The sequence below is a fragment of the Magallana gigas genome, chromosome 7 (genome assembly GCF_963853765.1).
Source record: "Magallana gigas chromosome 7, xbMagGiga1.1, whole genome shotgun sequence".
NCBI lineage: Eukaryota > Metazoa > Mollusca > Bivalvia > Ostreida > Ostreidae > Magallana > Magallana gigas.
In genome coordinates, this window is record NC_088859.1 from 7,687,225 (window position 1) to 7,710,200 (window position 22,976).

Here is a 22,976-nt window from a genome sequence, read left to right on the forward strand (position 1 = left end):
AGATAGAACCTTTAAATTTTCAGAGATGGTAGAGAGTGAACGGCCGCAGTGCCCTTCGCATATCCGAACGTCCGCCGTCACTTCCGGTCGTCACCGGAAGGAAATGAAAAACCTTAATTTTTCAATTTTTTGAACTTGAATTTTTTTTATGTTACTATTCGATAGAGACACTTAAAACACTTCAGAATAGGAAATTCGTTTTTAAATCGATCCACGCATTCCCGAGATTTTGAGTTCAAAAGTTCTGAAGCGAGAGTCCGCGTAGCTCAGTCGTTAGAGTGGTGGACTTGTGCCCAGGCGACCCGGGTTCCGTCCCCAAGTGCCGATTATATTTCTTCCCTAATTTTGTTTTGGTTAATGATTTTATCTTTAAAATGATGGTTTTTATTGTTTTCCGTTTTATTTTTATAATAAATAAAGATAATAACAGCTTTTTTAGTACAAATATAGAGCTCGTTTCTGTCAGCAGTTGGCTTAATTCAGACGCTCGTCGCATCGCTAGCATCAAAGACATGCCGCCGAAGCTCCCTTGCAGTACGACTTAGAGTTCACTGGGTCGCTTTGCCGGCATCAAAGAAATGCCGCCATCTCCTTGACTGTATGCACACAACATTTACTAAGCAATGCACAAACGTTATTCTACATGGCTTTAAAATAGGACTGATTAGTATTTATTTACATAATTATATAGATAAACGCATGCATGAATACATGTGTTTATTGACATAGGTTGCTTATACATTGATTTCCTGAACACTATAAAACACTATGAAATCTCTCTCTCTCTCTCTCTCTCTCTCTCTCTCTCTCTCTCTCTCTCTCTCACCCTGACAACCGGGTGACTGCGATACGGTGTGAAAACTGACCACCCTTGTATCTGTGTTTGGGCCTATGTATTAACAGATGTAAACACTGATCGTTGATATACACTGTTTAAACAAAGAGTCTGATTATTCACTTTTGATTTATAAAAATCATTACGGCAGGGTGGATTGGGATTATAATCATTTACAATCAGTCTTTTAAAGTTTAGATTTATTTACAAAAGTCTATAAACATGTACATGTTCGCCCAAAAGCGGGATTAGTGATTAAGCAGCGGGGTCAATAATTCTCTCTCTCTCATTATAGCTAGATAAACAATGAATGTGCATATCCGTATAAATTAGCCTAGCGAACATTTTTATATGGGTATAATATATGTATTAATTTATTAAACCGGAATTTGAATTAATTATTCTCCCCTGGGAATAAACCCCGTTTCAAAATCGCCCTCACTTGGTTTCAGACTTTTGACGAGTCATGGGACAATATGCTTTGCCCTGCGTATAATCTCTCTCGGATGGGGATCCGATTACTATTGATGAAATAAAATCACTATTATTGATGAAATAAAATGTTTTTCTATTAACTTATATAGCAAATTAAAAATGCTGAGGTGGATTGAAAATACGCTTCATATATCAGACGTCCGCGTCAATTTGTTCCCGCTCATTTCAAACGTTTTGACCTGTTGCATTCATCTCCATGTACCTAATGTTAATGCTATACATATATTAGAATAAAAGTAAATATCAAAGAAAATATCATAATTAAGATTTTGAGATTTTTAAATTTCAAATCAATGGTACAGTGGCTTATACAGCGCTTATACATTGTTCTAACATATGTATTTTGTTTAGAAATTGTGTAATATGTAATATTTAGAATTTAATATTCTATTTTAATATAGAAGTCACCAACTAACCCCCCCCCCCCATTCATAAAATCATTTAGTTTTTCTGGTCCGATTTTACTTGATCTTTGATATTGGGCCTTTAATTTCAACTAAGTACCATTCTAGATTACTGTACTAATTACAATTAATTATAGTACAAATTATACTAAACTATACTTCTATAGTACAAGTTGAAAAACACTCTTCAATTAAGATTTAGACAAAAACAGTCTTTTATTATTAGGGTCTTCCGTCTTCAGCGGAAGACCCTTCTATTCTTATTGTTATTAGGGTCTTCCGTTTACAAAGGTAGACCCTCTTTTTTTCTTCGGTTTCTTTTTATTACAGGTTATTAGACCTGTTATTAAGTCAAAAGACCTCTTATTAAATATGTAATAAAATGGGACTGGTCCTTAAAATTAAGGATCCTACAGGGTGGATAATCCTTCATCCATCGCTCTTTTAGATCACATCTGCATTTCCTGATATGTTTCGTTGATGAAGATAAAAGGCAAGGTCATTTCCGTTCTAAAAATCGAACGGAAGACCTCCTCGTTGCTCGCAACGAGATCGTGTCTAGTTATTATTATTTTTTTTTTCCACAAATTTTGTGCACGAAATTTCTCGAAAACTATTCGACCGATTTCGACCATTTTTTCAGAGAAGATGAGTCTTGATGTAAACTTCATACGTTTTCGAGATTTTTCCTGTCGGCACTTCCGGTACCGATTTATCGGCCATTTTGTACATTTTTACGACCTATTTTGTGCAGAGCTGATCTCAGAAACTATCAGAGATATGACTATGAAATTTTCAGGATAGGTAGTCTATAGTCTGAAGTTGTGCACTATTATTTTGTTTTACGCCAGTGGCGCCATTTTTTGGAGCACGCCTAGGCACGAAAATTGGGTACGAATTTTCATTCAAATTCTTCATACGTTTTCATCTGTATCTTTTTATCAGTTGATATTTTGTTAAGAGATATATAACAAAAATAGTAGATAATTAAACGTTCTTTCCAACAAAATCAAGAAAAAAGGGGCTGGCTCCTTAAATTAGGGGCCAAGACACTCGTAAACTCTATTGCAAATAACTTAAAAACGATCAAAATTTTGTAATGCAATATAGAAGCAAAGTTGTTGATTGTAGCAATATTTATCAGGTAAAATCATTTTCACACCCATTTATGACGTAATTAGGGATTTTAAGGGGCCAAAGTACTTAAACTTTGATGCAATATATCTAGAGAAGGAGACATATTTTGTTAGGCAATGTAGAAAAGAAAATGTTTGCATTGATGATTCTAATCAATTCCACTAATCAAAACTCCAAAGTATGTCCCCATAAAGGATCTATAGGGCTGGCCCCTAAAATATTCAATCATTTGTATCTCAAAAATGAACAACAATTTTAGATGGGTGTAAGAACAAAAAATGTTAGTATTCGTGAGAACTTTCGATTGAACTCAAGAAAAAGGGGCTGGCCCCTTAAATGAGGAGCCAAGACACTCGTAAACTATATTACAGATAACTTGAAAACAAGCAAGATTTCAAATATCTTTGGTACTTAGCCTTTTTTACAAAATTGATACCAGCGAGATTGTTGTCACTGTAAGTGATTGAGACACAAACTTTTATAAATGATAGACAATCGATTGAAGATATATTTAACGGGTTTTCTTTTGTCAACCGTCACTTCCGGTACTCACCAGAAGAGTTCAAACAATTCATTTTTTTTCACAAGTTTAACTGATTATCTTTGGTGTTTCATCTGCTATGATTAACAGTAGTGTACACTAAACATATGTATAAAAAACCCTAGCTTTTATTTTCATAAACCTCTTTTGTTCGTCCGTTTTCGGTCTCGAGACAAAAAACCTAGATTCACCAATATCGCAGATTTGGCATAGAATATCGATATTTCATCGTATCATATGAAAACAAAATCGGACGGAAGACCTACTCGTTACTCGTAACGAGATCTAGTTTCTCTTCTATTTTTAATAACATTAGCGCTGTTTTCTTAAACATACACGTTTAGCTTTCTTTTGTTATAACTAATTCACGGATTAAAGGTTACAAAATGTTTCAGAAAAAATAATAATAAGTGACCAAAATAAAAACAGGAAACTAGTAGGCCTTTATTGAAAAAAAAAAAGATTTTTATTCTTGTCTTAAACCCTTCCGTGCAAACAAAATAATACTCGCAAATACGTGTTTGTTTTTTGAATTCAAAAAGGTTTCTTATTATGAAAGTTGTGCGGTTATGAAATAACTAATTTTTGCGATGAATAAATAAATAAAAACCTTTTCATTTTAAATATAATGATCATGTGCGCAATGAAATCAAACCGTGCCGATTAAGATACATAATGGGTCTTTAAATAAATACCTGATTAGACTTTCACAAGGGTAACAGTGCATTTCCCGTATTCTAAAAATTGAGAAGACGACAATTTGTTTGTAGTTTTTTTTAAAATAGAAATTTATGCCCGCAGTCGTCGCTCATGATGACATTTACATGATGACTTTATCATATATCACATAAAATATTTAAATTCCGTTGTTGGCGACGGCTGCGTACACATTTTCCTTTCCTTAAAAAATATGACTATGTCTTATTCATCATTGAAATATGGCGAAATGTTGAACTCTTTATTTTTTAATTTGAAAGAAGAATGTAAACAGATGTTTGTTTGTTCAAGATAGTATATTTGTATTTTCAGATCATTTAAACAATATTATTTTTAATTTTAGGGCAACTACTAAAAGAAATCCTATATTGTTCTTAACGGAATGGAAAACTACACAGTAAAAGTCTAGCGATACAACATAAAAAGTAGATGCTGTCATTAGACATTAATACCCGCACCAAGTGTTTGCCCTTTAATAACACTCTTTTGTTAAAGTACCAGTTTTAGTAAAAACGAAGGCTACATGCAATTTCCAGTAATTTTTAAAAATTATAATTTTCATTGAGGATGAGATCCATTCCCATTACACATATGAGAAGCCTTTTATGTACGATATGGGATTGCATCGACTGTTTGCATGTGAATTATTTAAGGTTATTCAATAATTTTGAAATTAATCGTTTCATGTCTTTAGAAAGTACAGTCTATGGCCAAAAGCCTGTACATGTACTTGCAACAAAGAAGATTGTATACAGTGCAACATAAATGAAATGCATGTAATTATATTCCGCAATTGTTTTCAATGCAGAACTCCTAGGACAGAAGATATAATTACTGATTTAATGTGGTATAAGACACGTGTCAATATTTATGTGGATATAAGTGCGGTAAAACTTCTTTCATGCAGATGTTTTAGAATTTTAGAATTTTACAATGCATGTATATGCCCCCCCCCCCCCAAAAAAAAAGTTTTAAATTTTTTTGGAAACAAGTAAAAATTAGGAAAGCCCCAGCAGGATTTGAGTGCTCTACTTACGAACACGTAGTTAACGCTCTAACCCATTGCACTTCACTGTTAAATAACATTATTTTGGGTAAAAAAATATATATATTTATACTTTATTGTTTATTTCAACAGGGAGTGCATCACAATATACAGGTGTCCTGTATCACCTTACGACTGAAATGTGGGCTTTACATAGTTATTTACCTAATAAGATAGTGCAACAGGTTTTCAGGAATAAAGTCATAAAAATACATGCATGTTGCAAATACTAGTAACTAATCTTTGTCTGAAGTTAGAACCATTTTAACAGGACCTTGGACTTTGGGTAGTTGTGTCAAACAGCATTGTGACGTATGCCTGTCTATATCAATGCTGGCCACTCAGTCATGGCTCTTTGAAATCAACAAGGTTTGTTTGGCTTCTATGCTAAGACTACGCAATCTGTGTATATTTCACCTGAAACCGGTGTTATTTAACTTGTTTTGACGTACACAAAAGATGGTTACATCCTACCGAAAGTTCAAGGTCTTGTTAAAATGGTTTACGTACACAACACAGGTCTGCAGGCCGCTTTTAATAGCGGGTACTAGTTTTACACAGCTATTCGGTTAGATGGGATTCACGCGTACGTGGTGTACATACCGGTATGTGTTTTCCATATGCAGAAAAGGATTAATTAACATGCATAAACGTTTCTTTTGTGATGATCAGCTACAGTGATTCATATCGTGCTCAAATTGGATTATCACTATGATGTTGACCAATATAGGAAAGCATAATACATGTATAGCACAATATTATGAGACATCGTTTAATATTCGAAAAAGCTTATCACCATTACCTATCCTATCGCATTTGTACAGTTTCTGTCATTTTAATTGCAAAGGTGATATTTTTTTTAAGTGTCCACCTCTAAACCATATAGCCTATCATTATCCTTCTTTCTAATGTCATTATGATGCATCAAATGGTGCTAAGTACATGACCTCCAGGTCTTTAAACCAACCACCCACCCCCCCCCCCTCTTTAAAATAGGTAATGATGATATATTTTGAGAACTTTTGAGATCCCCATTCCTAAACCACATTTACTCTTCCTCTTTGTGTCATTGTGCATCAAATGGTGTATAGGTTATGCCCCCTTGGAGTCACCATGACTTTCTAGAACTAGATTTATTAAAATATTTTATCTTATTCATATGTAGTGTTTGACCCATGTGGGTCCTCCTAGCTTGATGACGAACCTGCTTTGTTTAAGAAACTTACTATTGCCCCGAATACACACAATATTTTGTTTACCTAAAAATTTAAAAGCGATTTCCAAAATCTTAATGTGCATATAGAGAAAAAAACAGTCAAGAAATGATTTATAATTTGCTACCGTACACATTTAGAAGACTCTGAATATTTAGAACCAGGTTTGATTGGGGGTGTGGGGTGTGGATGGGGGGGGGGGGTGAATGTGGAGGATAAACATTTAATTTTAATCATTTATTGTTATTAATTTTAATTTGAATATTAATTATTGATCCCCAGGTTAAAAATAATAATAGATCATTGTCAATTATGCAAGATGTAATGTGATTTTTGTTAAAGAAAAACATTTTTACCAGTTTATAAAACTTTTTAGACCCTAATTTATATTTTGATTTTAAAACATCATTCGACAATTGAGAAAAGAGTATAAGTCTTTTTCTTTTTTTTTAAATCCAATTATAATGAAATTGCAAGTTTTTTTTATTATTTGAAGAAAAAAAAACCGTTATTTTATTTACAATGAAACAAGAGTTTCAAGCGCGGATCCCGAAAGTTTTTCGGGGGGGGGGGGCAGTTATTTGAGTTTGCAGGGGTAGGGGGTATATTTGGTCATTTTATGATGTAATCTAAAGAAATTTGAAATTTGATTTTTGGAGGAGGAATCTGGACCCCCCCCCCCCCCGATCCCATCTCTAGATCAACACATTGCACATCTATAGGACAGTCCCTATCATATCCGAAGGTATGATGTGTCTATTCATTAAATCTAAGAGGTGTTCTGGGATGTAGTTTTTTTTGGAGTAATTTTTTCGTTATTTTTTGACTCCCTGGATGAAATTTTAAATTTTAAAACCTTATTGCACATATATTGATCTATAAATCATAAGAAGTTCTGGGATGTAATTTTTTTTAGTGATCAACATCAATTTTTTGCTATTTTTTGACTTCCTGGATGAAAATTGGATTTTTAAAACCTTATTGTATATCTATAGGACCACCCATATCATATCTCACGATATGATGTGTCTATTTATTAACTCATAAGAGGAGTTCTGGGATCTAGGTTTTTTTTAGAAGTGATAAACGTCAATGTTCTGCTACTATTTGACTCCCTTGATAAAATTTAAATTTATAACCTTATTGCACATCTATAGGACAGCCCCAATCATATTCCAAGATATGATGTGTCTATTCATTAAATCATAAGAGGAGTTCTGGGATCTAGTTTTTTTTTTGAGTGATAAACATCAATGTTCTGCTACTTATTGACTCCCTTGATGAAATTTAAATTTCTAAAACCTTATTGCACATCTATAGGACAGCCCCAATCATATTCCAAGAGATGACGTAGCTACTCCAAAAGTAGTGAGAGAAGTTCTGGGAATCATACTTTTGTTTGCATAAAACGCCAGTTTTTGTTGTCCACCGACCCCCGTGATAAAAAATAAAATTCTGAGCCTGATCATTTTGGTTACTGCAAAAAAAAATGTTGACGTTTTTGAATCCAGATTTTTTGCAAAAAAAAAAGAAGAAGAAAAAAAGAAGTCATTTTACATCCACCAAATGACCCTAGGACAAAATTGAAGTTTTCGAAACCTTGTGCGCATCTATAGGACACCCCAAAACATATTCCAAGAGATGATTTATCTATTGTTGCATGCAGATGTAGGACGAGTTAAATGAAGAAGGTTTTTTGTGAAAAAAAACCCTTCATTTTTAACCAATTATTTGACCCCCAGGACTACCAGTGATTTTTGGAAACCTTTTTACAAAACAACATGACACCCCAAATCAAACTCCAACAGTTCAGTTTGCTGATTTAAAAGATGTAAGAGCAGTTTGAAAGTAAAACGTAACAGACGGGCAGACAGACAGACCGACGGAACAGGGTAACAACAATATACCCGAAATTTCTTTAGAAAGTACGGGTATAAAAATCATCGTTGGAAGAATCCAACTTACTAAAACTTTAATAATTGGCTCAAATTCTTACGATTTTCACAATATGGTCCAATCCATCCATTCCGGCAAACAGGACATCCATTTTTACACGAATACTGATCAGACCGGCAATTTTCCGGACAAAAACTTCTGCACCGATCAGATCCTTCCGAGGTTGGAATACAAGCTGAAAAATTGGTAATGTAAGACAGCTTCAAAATGCGATGGGACCCTAGAGTCCATTGGTCACGCCAAAGTTCGAAGGTATTCGCCAAACCTCATCAATGACACGCGTAAAGTTTTTTCGCCTTTCATATATTGTTAGATTTTGACAAAATATATCGAGCAACTGAAACAAATGTATCTAAAGGCGGTGTTGCATTTTATAAGCTTTCGAAAGTGTAGTGAAACTAAAAGTCTACGGGTTTTTTGTAGACAGTGTACCCCTACCATAAATAATAATGTATGTTTCCGATGTGATTGTATTATCTTGAGTAAGAAAGGCATTTTAGAAGAGAGAAGAGTACATATATTAACGATCAAGTAAATGAATTTTTTCTGTTAAATCCAAATCAAATATACAGTGAATATAATGATTTTAAATAAGATTTTTTTAAATTGTAAAATTATAAAAATTTAAATAAAAAAATGACAGAAAAAATTACCAATTTAAATTCATATATATTCAAATTAATTTATGATTTTTACCAAACACGTAAACTTCACAAAGAGTCAGGATCTTTTCAGCATCATTTGGTCCCTCTATAGTTATGACACTGATTGGTACATCTGGCATGTGAGTAGAATCAAGGATTATTTCCCTGCGGTTCTGATAAGGAGGTGGATCACTGTATATGAAGAGTTGTGTTCCATTCTCCACCGTTCCAAATAATTTAAATCCATTTATGCGATACTCTACAAAAGACATGTTAGTTTCTATCGAGATAAAATTCACTGGACTCAAAGTAATGTTACACATGTAATTATGCGTATATAGTGTTTTAACTTGAAAATCAAATGCATAACATTGATCTTTTTTTAAAAATGCGTCTATATTTTATCATTTCAAGCGTAAATATTCAATATATCCCTTTTAAAAGCTTAATGGACTGATCCCATATAATCGTATGTGTAATATGTAGAACAAGAATGTTGCATACTTACGGTTATCATTTCGGTTTGCTACCTTGATAGCTATGATGGAATATGCTTTCCCGAGATTCACATTCCATGTTTGGATACCCTGACCAATTGCTGTACGTGTACAGCTAAGATTGCCAATGTTTCCATCTCCGCTACCATCAACAGCCTTGTCAGATGAAAATTTTATCATTCTGTTTGAGATTGCTTCAGAATATGTTGAAGACTGATTTGTAGGTTTCCAAAGAGCCACATCTCTACCTGTAGTTATATATATATATATATATATATATATATATATATATATATATATATATATATATATATATATATATATATATATATAAATCAACTATTCCTGTTATGAGGGCTAGCAAAAAAACATATCTATCAAGTTTCACAGTCTACCAACTTTTAATGAATATAAATAATTACCCAAATTGCTTCACATAGCTCCAAATCATCGATTGTCGAAAACTACTTAAATTGTCTAATTTTTGGCCTTAAAATCATTCGAGGTCAATGATCACATTTTTATATTCTATTTGGATCCGGAATTGATTTTGTGATTTTGTGTATTTATTTATTTTTTAGTGGGTATTAGCTAGTTACTAAAATTACACGCGAGATAATACCATTATATAAACATAATAATGCGAACTGATAAGGAAAGAAAATAGAAAAATCTAAACTTTTTTGTAATATTTTGCACCCCCCCCCCCTAAAAATTAAGCGGAAAAAACTTAAGTCCGAAGATCCTTCGTTTAAAGATATATCAACCTTATCATTGCATATCTATTTTGCGGATGTCAAAATCTAAACTTGTTTGAACTTTTTTGTTTTGTGCTTTTTATACTTTTTACTTCAGATATGGCATTTTGTGTAAAAACTCGACCCTCGAGTAAAGATAATTCCTAAAGTTAGTCTTGACTTAAGAACATTTATTTCCAAAAAAGATTAAGTTACCAGCAGTCATGAAAAACCAGCAACTTATTTTAGCCCAAAGATAGTAATAGCCAACTACTCACCATGAAAATAAACCGAGAATATTTGGGCTGATTATTATAAAAATGTATTACATTTCCATATCGGCAATACATAAATTGTGTAAAAATAAAGGGTTTGAATATGTCTTCATCCCTAAATACTACATCAAACAGCTGTATAAGATATCTTACTTTAAGATTTGAATACAATTCTTTTCAGTAAGATTATTAGCTGAACACAGTACCACAGGCCCCTTCCAATGCTTATGAAGTTTTCCTACTCTCGCTAGATGATATTTTTTAAATTTTAAGGCATTACTTTTCTGAGATCACGTTTATGATAGTTAAATATGATCTTCATATTTATCAATATTAATTTACAAGCTGTAAATTAATGTGTGGTTTGACACAATATCAAGTAATACCATAGGTTACAATATTATATTTACATTCACTTTCTTTCCCCAAATTAAAAGTGCATTGATCGAGTGAAATTTACGCATAAAAGAAGACACCAAATCTGGTGCGTATGAATACTATCTCCCTTCAGTATTTCTCGAAGAACATGACTAACTCTTTTAACGACATTAAACCGAATCACGGCCCGGTATCATACTTACGCTGGTAAACATTTCATTGATGGAAACATTTTTTTTTTACAGATAAATGAATTTAAGTTAATTATTTATTCTTTTACTAAAGTCATTTTCATCAAATAACAGAATGAAAAATAAAATTGTTCAATAAGAACTATATTGCATTTTTTTTTCCAGCAAAATTCGGCTGTTTTAATGACTCTTCCGTTAATTGCACATTACTCGTTGAATAAGGCAGGGTTTAGAAAAATATATCATAATTGCGGAAGGGAAATAAATTTATGAAAAACGTAAATATAAGCATTGGAACCTTATTCTTAAATAATGCAGTCTTATAATTGCAACGGTTTGTGAAAACAAATTTTCATAATGCGCTAGCTCTTAAATATCATATTATATGTAAATATCATCTTGATTGTATGATACCATTTCTATCAATCCACTTTAAATCCACTTCTATAAAATACAAAACTACATAATAAAGTACATTATTATATTGTGTCGTATTATAGTACAGTATAGTATGATCCAATATGATATAATTATGATATGTTTTAAGATGAGATCGTGTGGAGGGCGGAGCCAATAAAGGTACTAGAATTTTTCACTGAGCCCTGTCATCAACTGTGGCTTGGCGTATCATAAAGTTATATTGTTTGTTTTCTTTTGAATTCTTAAGGTGGTATGGGCCATCGGTTGATATTAATGTCGTGTAAAGTATATTATTAATAAATTGTTCTTACAATATTAAACCCCAAAAAAATACGTTTTGATTTTTTTTTTTCATGACTTACAGATTCGTAGTGAACTCATTTTATTCTCACTGCGCTATACTGTTAGGTGACAATATTGGGAAAGAAACTATTTTAAAAATTGCACTCTATCTTATTATTTGTTTCGATAAATAGTACGTCAAAACATGGAGGTGTCCCTTAATACCTTAAGATATCCGATCCATAATAGTCTATGTTCAATGAATCGGGATGCATGACAGATATATATGGGCTTAATACATATATTTCATGTTTAAATATCATTTGCAGTATGAAAGAGTGAAATGTGTCCTGAAAATTGACCTTTTCCTGTCATCGAAGAGGTGTCCCCCTTTGCTTTTAATCTATAAAGATCAATTCTTAAAAAAACAATTAGGTATAAACTTAGTTTTAAATAGTTTTCCTATTCCTAATAATTAAATGCATCTTTCCACTGGAGCATCTATTGATACTCTTAGTCGTTACTTTTGTACTCTTTTATTTTTAAAGATGTGCTTGTCTCCATTGACTTTAATGCAATCTTTATTATTAAAGTACTGCTTAGTTAATGATATTTTTGAAAATTTCTCTCGGTTTCTACTCTAAAATGCTTTGAAATAATATGAGAGTATTTAATACATGATTGATATTTAAGGTTAAAATAATTAGGTCCTACTATGGATCAATTACCTTAACTAGAAAATACACATCCTATTTTGTTGTGTTTTACAAATGTGAATTTTAGTTAGCTGTGATTTTAGCAAGTCAGTTAAAGGCGCATGGTCACGATTTTTGTCAAATTGTATTTTTTTATTAGAACCGTTTTAACAAGAGCTTGGACTTTCTGTGGGATGTTACTATCTACATTGTAGTTTTCTCATTAAAACAAGCTGTCAAATATTGACCTGCTTTCTTTCTATCGTTTAGAAAAGCTCATTAATATTCATAGACTGTCAAAACCGGAAAGTTGTTTGCTATGTTCTGCTCTGCTGTGTGAAATTGGCGCTGTGTCAGCGAAATAATCATCTACATTATAAGCAATATACAGGGCGCACAATTCTTTGTCGGTAAAAATAATGTTTTTCCTTGTATTTATTTTGAGCATACATGAACAGTTCCTAACGTTTATCACATTCATTTGAGGTCTAAAAATAGAATTTTCACTTTAACATTCAAAATGTAAATAAACTCTTTGTTTACATAGCAAAATCTATAAGCTCTGTAACTCTCTTATACTCGACGAGTGACACTCAAATTTAAAATTGAAAATGCCTTACTGAAGCATTGTAAACTTTAAAATCGAAAAAAAATTGACCAAAATCGTTACCATGCCTCTTTAAAAATTAATTGATTTTTAATTCAATAGTAAAATTATGATTGATTTTTTCACATGATTGACGAATTCTTAGCTCTCTGGTTGGCTGATATCCAACAATCTAGAAAAAATAAAAACGTTTTATTCACCTGCACATGAACTAGTGGGTCAAAATAACATTTGATTTTCACTACATTGGACTAAAAATACATGTCGATCGCTCATCGGAAAACCGCGTCTCTCAATTTGTTCGGCTATGGCTTCAAACTAAAATCTTGGCTTGATAATTCTCAATTTGATATGTCTGTATTGTCGCTAAATCATACTATAATATATCAACTATTGCTGGGGGGTTTTTTTTCGATCAATACAATGGTTTAGCTCAAATTACAATATTTATCTCGCCTTCGGCTTGGTGAAAATTGTACTTCTCGGGTAGCTTATTCATTGTATTGACCCCATAAAACAGCAATAATTGTATAATATTTTTATTAATGTAATATTATGATTTGATTTTTGTATTTTCGGGTGAAGCCGGAGGGTATTATGCAAGGTTGAATGATTTAATTTTGCACTATGTATCAAACCCTGACTGTTATTTAAGCATAATACATGCACAACTCAACATTGTTGTGATTATTATGCTGACTGTTGTATACTGATGTGTTCTGCTATAAATTAGTAGCTGTGACTTTTAAATACTGTCCAACGTTAAAGTACCTAAAAAATAATCACCAAAAAGGAAACGTTTGGGGGTTTTTTCTTCTCAAATTTGTATAAAAATGACTATTTAATCAACAAGTTGTTTTACAATTAAAAAGTCAATGAACATTTACATTCTTTTCAAGAAATGAAATACGATGGACCTTACCAAGAAAACTCAAATTGTTTAGCAGACGAAAAACTCGTTTTGAAATATAATTTCGTGATCCTTATATTCAATTTCTTTGGAAAGTTTGTAATCAATTTGTTCAAAATTTTAAAAGATACTTTATCTTTGATTTATTTCGTCAATAATGAGGCGTTTTATTGCTTGATGTCAATTGTATTATGTATTTCTGTGTTGGCTTCAATTTAGCATTCAAGTCTGTTATATGCAAAAGTATCATTAGACATGCCTTCCATGCAAGTTTGGCAGAAATATGACTGTAGTGAAAAAGTCATCAAAGGCCCCTGCTCAAAAATATTTAACCAGCTCCAAAAACTTATCATCATTCAGCATCCGAAACCTATGGCTCGGATTCAGCATTCAAGCATGTCAAGTGCATGAATATCATTCGACGCAACATCCATGCACATTTAGTGAAGATAAGACCATTAGTAAGTAAGATATAATCATCAAAGGGACCCTGCTCCAAAAACCTCAAATTTGTAAAAGCTCCCTTGACATCGGCTCGGTAAGCTTAACGATACCATTAATATTATTTTTTAAACTTACAATTGTTGAAAGTTATAGCTATATATAATAGCGCATATTTGAGCTTGTCTCGTAATATGCGCCGTTATCAAATCTCTCCCCCGCAATAATCATCTTAATTTTATATCTACATAAAGTATCCGGGATTTTATTATCCGATCGCATAGGGTTTGGTATTTAGGCACTTTATTTCCCGATTATCTCCCCTTTTTCATACAGCAGCGGAAAGGAAAGGTTGGTAATTTAAGGATCCCAAAATATTTTAATAATATCTATATAGTTTTGAGCATTTATTATATTTATAACAGTTCATTAATGCAAACAAGTATCGAAGTCTAAATCGGTTACTTTATTTCGCTCGATGACATAATTTTAGATTGATTGGAATAGATTTAAATGGGCATGGATGCTTGCCATTAGACCAGCGCTAGCCCTTTAACACGAGGACATTTGTCTAGATATGTGTACCTATTCTATATTTTAACTGTGAAAAGAATTAGTTTATCGTTATTATAATTGAATTTGAAGTTTAAAATTAAAATAATTGGGATATTTTTTGAGCGAACATGCCGAAGGTCAAAAGAGGTCAAGCTAAGGGGACAAAGGGGCCGAAGAATAAGAGGAAGAGAAATGAAAAAACCCGCGACGTGGGAATATCGTCCGCACAGGCAGAGAGTCTCTCCGAAGAAGTTCCGCAGATGATGGCACCAGTGACACTTCATGGTGACACAGCCCCAGGAGCCCCTGGTGGCTTGGATGCTGCACCCATTCCAGGTAATGCACTCGCAACAGTTGCGTGTATTGAAGGTTGCATTCCGCCCCAATTAAACTCTGTGCAGTTTTAGATGGGTCACAATGTTAATGCACAAATTAGACAGAAAATCATTCAGGGCAAATACATTGATTTGGCTACATTGTTAAAAAATGCTAACACTGATAATAGTGCAAGTGACAGGGTTTTTGTCATGGGCAATGATGGTCAGCTTTGTTCAAGGTCAAAGTCTAGCATACAAATTGTTACAATTGAAAAGTGGACCGATGCATTTTTAGTTTATATGAGTATATTTACTGTTGTGCACAGTGACAAAACTCAAGATTTGTTGAAATACATGCATGACATTAGAGTAGGGGCAGGGAGATCAGTGGGGTGGAAGCAGTACGACGAGCAATTTAGGCTTAAAATGGCAATGGACCCATCCAAGTCATGGGCAGTAGTAGATTCAGAACTTTTGGTTATGTATATGGTTGGCCCTAGCAATTCTTCTCCAGTTTCAGGGTTCTATGGTGTCAATAAGTGCTATGCGTTCAATTTTCAAGGGTTTTGCATCAGAAATCCATGTTCATATTCACATGTGTGTATAAAATGTGGGCACGAGCATTCTATGTTGAACTGTCCAATGTCGGCTCATTCACGTAGACATGTGTCAAATTTCAGCCAACGCCTGCCTCGCCCATCAGGATATGGCTCTCCTCAAAGGTTTAGACAAGCGGGACCTCAATCACTCTCCACCACCAGACCAGCTCAGCAATTCTCGGGGTACAGGAATTTGGGACCTAGGACATTCACCAATTACATGTAGGGTTGATAAAATCTCTAGAATTTTACAAGACTATCCAGTAAGAGAAGCTGCTAAGGAATTACTTGGGGGTTTATCAAAGGGGTTTAAATTAAATTATGTAGGGCCAAGGTTAGGTAGTTTTTCTAGAAATCTCGTGTCAGCAAATGAGCACAAAGATCAATTAGAAGAAAAAAATAACAAAGAAGTTGATGCAGGTCGGGTTATGGGTCCATTTTCTAATCCACCACCACCAAATATGCACATTTCCCCAATAGGTTTAGTACCAAAATCAAGTGGAGGCTGGAGGATGATCACACATCTGTCTTACCCTCCTTCTCTTGGTATCAATGCATTTATAGATCCTCAATTATGTTCAGTAAAATATTCATCTTTTGATTCTGTTGTGGATATGATTGCAGAGTTGGGACAGGGTGCAGAACTGGGCAAAGTTGATATTAAAAATGCTTTTAGGTTACTTCCAATTTATCCTGGGGACTTTGAGCTGTTAGGTTTTAAATTTCAAGGAAAATATTACTATGATAAATGTTTGCCAATGGGCTGTTCATTATCCTGTGCCATTTTTGAAAAGTTTTCAACATTTTTAGTGTGGGCTACAGTTGAAAATTCAGTTTTAGATACTTTGTCGCATTATTTAGACGATTTTACTTTTGCAGGAAGTAAAGGTTCAGGAAATTGCTACAATTTGATGAGTTCATTTAAGTCAATTTGCACAGAATGTGGTATTCCTTTGGCAGTTGAAAAAACTCAAGGCCCAGTCACTTGTTTAATTTTTTTTAGGTATAGAGATAGACACAGATCAAATGTGTATTAGGATACCTAGAGAAAAAATACTAGAGCTGAGAGGTTTATTAGAAGCCCTCATGGGTAGAAAAAAGGTCAAAGTTCGTACATTAGAATCATTGGTAGGAAAGCTTAATTTCTTTAGCAAAGCAGTCAGAGGTGGCCGAGCTTTTAACAGAAGGTTTTATAATGCAATGATAAGTATTTTAGATCCAGATTTTTATATTCGACTCAATTCAGCTGTTAAACAGGATATGACAATGTGGCTAAGTTTCTTGGTTGATTTTAATGGAAAAGCTTATTTCCCCCAAAGGGAATGGACTAATTCTAGGGTTCTTCAGTTGTTTACAGATAGTGCTGGCTCAGCAGGACTGGGATGTGGATGTTATTTTGGGGGTAGATGGATTTATTATCAATGGCCTTGTTGTTGGAATAATCAGGCTTTTATGAGAGACATAACTTTTCTCGAGCTAGTGCCTATAGTATTGTCAGTGATGGTTTGGGGGGGGAGGCATTAAGTGGGGAATTGTGAAATTTCATACAGATAATATGGCTTTAGTTGCAATTCTGAACTCACAGTCATCAAAGTCACCAAGAATTATGTGTTTGCTAAGGCAACTGGTTTTATTTGTTATGAAATATAATATTACATTTAAAGCTAAGCATATAGCTGGTCTAGATAACAGTATAGCAGATGCAATTTCTCGTAAGCAGTGGAGGCGTTTTCGGAACCTTGCTCTTGTAGCCAGAAAAGACCCGGATCCAATTCCAGCAAGGTTTCACAGTTTGATTATGGAAGTGAGGCCACTAGATTGTTAAATGCAGCAAATGCAGTTAACACCACATCTACATACATCACTGGAATTTCTGCATTTGAAAAGTTTAGAGTTCTAACCAAGTTGTCAGTTACCTGGCCCCCTCCTCTTGATCAGTTAGTAAATTTTATAGCATACCTGTCCCTAAATGGCTATTCACATGCAACAGCAAGAGCTTACATATCTACTATTGGGTACAAATGCAAGATTGAGGGTTTAATGGATAATACAAATAGGTTTATCGTAGCAAAACTCCTTCAGGGTTTTAAGCGTCCTAAAAATAGGGTGGACGGTAGATTACCCTTGACTGAGCACATGCTTGCTCAACTGATTAGGGTGCTGACTAGCATATGCCATAACAAGTATAAAGCCATTTTGTTTTCGTCTGCCTATACCTTAACATTTTTTGGCATTTCTAAGAGTTGGGGAACTGACTTTATAAAAATGTAACAATTCATAAGTTATATTAGGGATTCAAGATGTCAAGATTAAAGATAAAAATTCACAAAAAGTGTTAAGGCATTCCAAGACTGATCAGTTCAACAAGGGGATAACAATTTTATTAAATAGTCATGCAGGCATTACATGTCAAGTGCATTGTATGATTGATTACATGCAAATTCGTCCACAAATATCAGGCCCACTGTATTGTCATTTTGATGGCAAACCAATTACTAGGTATCAGTTTTCAGCAGTAATGGGTAGAGCTTTGGCAGTGTTGGGTTATAATAGTAAGTTATATACAACCCATTCCTTAAGGATAGGTGCAGCCACTGCTACAGCTGAGAAAGGTTTATCAGATGAGGAAATAAAGCTTGCAGGAAGATGGAAGTCAAGTGCATTTTAAACTTATATCAGGTCTCCACTTACATGTTCCAAATAAATTTTGCAGGGCTAAGATGTTCAGTCTGGATAGTGGGATCCTCCATTGTAAGAAATGCAGGAATTGCAGCCTTAAGCAGGCCAGGGGGACAGGGCTTAGGACTCCAGACAAAAGGATCGACATTTGGTGGCAGGGCTACGGGGGTTGCGATTTGTTGATCTTGCCTGCAAGCTCAGATGGTTAGCCCAGTTTGAGAATCCACCTAATTTTATAGTTATCCATTGTGGTGCCAATGACATAGGGCAAGTAAAAACACAAAAGCTGTTAGATAGGGTAAGGTGGGATTTACGTTTACTTGCTTCTATCTTCCCGAACACAAAAATAGTTTGGTCGTTCTTGCTGCCCAGGGTAGCATGGCGTTACTCAAAAAACGCCAAGGCACGAAACAGGGTCAACAGGGCAGCAGCCAAAGAAATCCTAGGTTGTGGGGGAGGCTTCTTAGGCATACACAGTTTTTAGGTAAACCTAAACAACTGTACAGCCAGGATGGTGTACATCTGTCGGGTCTGGGGAACGACATTTATCTAAATAACCTACAGGGGGCATTGGAATACTTTGTCAAAAACAAGGAGAGAGTGGTTTTCCCAGTGAATTAAATTCTAGGGTCCTTACAAACATGTCCACAGTGGTGTTAAATTGAAGTTGCCTACCCCCACGAGGAGGCGGTGGGCACTTAAGGTGCCCATGTGGCGTAATTGTCACCTTCAATTTAACCATCCAACTGATCTTAGTATGTAGTGAGTTTGTTGTGGTTGCTGTTGATGTATATAGATATATTATCTGGATTAATAAGACATTTGGGTAAAGAAAATCTAAATTATGTAATACAAATATATTATCAAATTTTGTGTTGAATTGTGTCCGTAGCACGATTGCAGTCAACCCAGCGTGCTTCTTTTCCCAGCAGGGAGGGCATAAAATGTTGGTGTAGGGGGTATGCCATGTTGTCGGCTACCCTATTATTGTAACAATTTTTTGACCACTGTGGACATTACCTGCCAACTTAATAAATCAGTTCATAAACACTTGTGTTGTTGAAAATATACTTATATAAGGTATTTGATAATAGCGCATATTTGAGCTTGTCTCGTAATATGCGCCGTTATCAAAGCTCTCCCCCGCAATAATCATCTTAATTTTATATCTACATAAAGTATCCGGGATTTTATTATCCGATCGCATAGGGTTTGGTATTCAGGCACTTTATTTCCCGATTATCTCCCCTTTTTCATACAGCAGCGGAAAGGAAAGGTTGGTAATTTTTAAGGAGCCCAAAATATTTTTATAATATCTAAATACCCGCCCAACCCAACCCTTGTTTGACATGTATTGTGGTATGTTTTCTTTTTTACAAATTTTAAGGACATACTACATGTACCTTAAATTAATGTTATGAAATAGTTTGCTGCCGTTTGTTTGTTTGTTTTTTTTGTTTGCGTTCTCTTTTCAGCAGATAGCTGAGTAAATGGTCCGATGATGGTGACCTGGATAGCAGCTCCCTTTGGGTTACTGCTTACGTCACAGTGGTCGAGAGGGCGTAATTGTCACCTTCAATTTAACCATCCAACTGATCTTAGTATGTAGTGAGTTTGTTGTGGTTGATGTTAATGTATATAGATATATTATGTGGACTAATAAGACATTTGAGTAAAGAAAATCTAAATTATGTAATACAAATATATTATCAAATTTTGTGTTGAATTGTGTCCGTAGCACGATTGCGGTCAACCCAGCGTGCTACTTTTCCCAGCAGGGAGGGCATAAAATGTTGATGTAGGGGGTATGCCATGTTGTCGGCTACCCCATTGTTGCAACAATTTTTTGACCACTGTGGACATTACCTGCCAACTTAATAAATCAGTTCATAAACACTTGTGTTGTTGAAAATATACTTATATAAGGTCTTTGATAACTCACAATGATCCGTACTTTCTATTTTGAGATAACCTACAAAGCCGCTTACTTTGAATAGAGGTAACAAAAATAATGCAGCAGTGTTGCAAGTATTCTATTGACCAAATAGATAAATATTTTTTATTACAACATAACACACGTTCCGTTATAATTTTTACTGAATTTTATCTCTACGTTGAAGTCAAAGTCAGCAGGAATTGAGAACAGACATACAGAAAATTTTTCAAAGGAGATCGTACATCCTCTCTGTACTTACCGAGAATAACTTTTTTTATATGTTTACAAAACGACAGAGAATTAAGTTGCTGGTGTTCGATTGGACATGGTAGATAAGCTTCGTGAATATACAATACACTAGTGCGATTCTGATTTGATCTGGATTTGTAGGAAAAGACAGACATGTTTTAAATGGTTTTGCTACATGTCCATGTACTTTGACAAATTGCGACAAACTGAAAGGAATTTTACTGACGCTTTGTTTCAATGACAACCAATAAACATGATTTAAAATGAACCCTATTCCAAGAACAATTATAACAATTGTTGCTATAATTTCATGTGTATTCTTTTGTCGAAGCTAAATTTATGCCTATATAATGTGTTTTGATTACAAAACTACAATACTACGTGTGTTTTAACATCAGTCGATAAGTTTGTAGATAGAAAAAGTAGTGACCTAGATTGTTCCTGCGCTTCTTTCACCTCTTGAATTAAGCTTTCTGTTACAAATAAAGAACTGACAACGACTTGCAAGTGTGAAAATTGTTAATCAGTTCACGTATTGAACAGTAAGTTTTCTCCAGAAAAAAATGGTTTGTTAGCCATCAATGATAATAGTATAAAATTGTATAGAATTTTCATACACTTTAACAAAAATTATTTCGGAAAAAGGTTAAAGGTCATGATGTATGAACTTCTAATTAAACATGTGTTGTAATATATACAAATAACATTAAAGGGGAAGGAAATTAAAAATATGTTGTACAATAAATCAATTAATTATAATCTGCAAAAATTTTAATCGTATTTATTTTGATTAAAAACACCGAGACATTTAATAAATAAGGAAAATCAATCGCTTAATATAAATTTCCCGCTGCTATGTGAGCTGCCATTAAACGTTCATATATGAGTCACACAATCGATTCCGGTTTGTTTCATCAACATATAATCAGCATTAGCATATCATGATATTTGCTCTCACTAACAATTTTAAGGTCTGGAAAATTTGAAACAATATCGATTTGAGACCGTTCTTTTACCTTTGACTTCCCCTTAAATTACAAACCAACCCCAAACAGAGCATGTTGAAAATTATAGTGATGTTATGGCATGTTAGTGTCGGAGGAATCTCCGCGTAGCTGTGGAAATTGTCAACAGATGCCAGTTATCATAGAAAAGTCTACCGTCGTTATTTCGACATGGTTATGCCGACTTTAGAGAATGTATTTAAAACAACCTGATTACAATCATAACAGACTTATTTAGTAAGCAAAGAACTTGACCTCGAATAAAAATTTACTTGATGTCATTTTAACTTTGAATGATAGCAGATTAACAGCTGTCATTTATCTTACAATACGTATTTATACCCGCACTTTCTAAAGAAAGTTCGGGTTTATTGTTGTTACCCTGTTCCGTCCGTCCGTCCGTCCGTCAGTCACGTTTTACTTTTCAAACTGCTCTTACATCTTATAAACTAGCAAACTGAACTCTTGGAGTTTGATTTGGGGTGTCATGTTATTTGTAAAAAGATTTTTAAAATTATCTGGTAGTCCTAGGGATAAAAAAATTGGTAAAAAAATGACGTTTTATCACAAAATACCTTCTTCTTCGAACTCCCCGTACATTTTCAACAGAAGACAAATCATCTCTTGTAATATGTTTTAGGGTATCCTGTAGTTGCGCAATAAGGTTTCTGAAATTTCAATTTTGTCCTAAGGATCATTGAATGGCTGAAAAATGACGATTGTTTACCAAAAAAAACCTGGTTTCAAAAACGTCAATTGTTTTTGGCAGTAGCCAAATAGTCTTCTAGAATATGATGGTGTGTCATTTTGAGGTGTGATCAGGTTCCAGATTCTTTTTTTTTATTAAGGGGATCAGTGAGCAACAAAAAATGATGTTTTTTGCCAAAAAAGTATGGTTCCGAGAACGCCTCTTACAACTGTTGGAGTAGCTACGTTATCTCTTGGAATATAATTAGGGCTGTCCTATCGATGTGCAATAAGGTTTTAAAAATCTAAATTTCATTCAGGGAGTCGAATAGTAGCAAAAAATTGACGTTTATCACTAAAAAAAAACCATAGATTCCAGAACTCCTCGTATAATTTAATGGATAGACACGTCATATCTTTGGATCTGATAGGAACTGTACAGATGTGCACTTGTAAGGTTTTGAAAAATTAAATTTAACCCCGGGGCCCATGACCTACATACTGTTTGATGCCCTTTAATGATCAAGAA

At 34.0% G+C, this 22,976-nt stretch overlaps 1 protein-coding gene across 1 annotated transcript; it reads left to right on the plus strand.

Annotated features, from left to right (window-relative positions):
- Positions 1-14,601: 14,601 nt before the first annotated feature.
- On the plus strand, positions 14,602-18,906 carry LOC136269831 (uncharacterized). Its single transcript, XM_066065193.1, has 2 exons — positions 14,602-15,312; positions 18,606-18,906. Exons 1-2 carry the CDS (start codon positions 15,105-15,107, stop codon positions 18,752-18,754), a joined length of 357 nt encoding a protein of 118 aa, XP_065921265.1. The 5' UTR covers positions 14,602-15,104; the 3' UTR covers positions 18,755-18,906.
- The last annotated feature ends 4,070 nt before the right edge of the window (positions 18,907-22,976 follow it).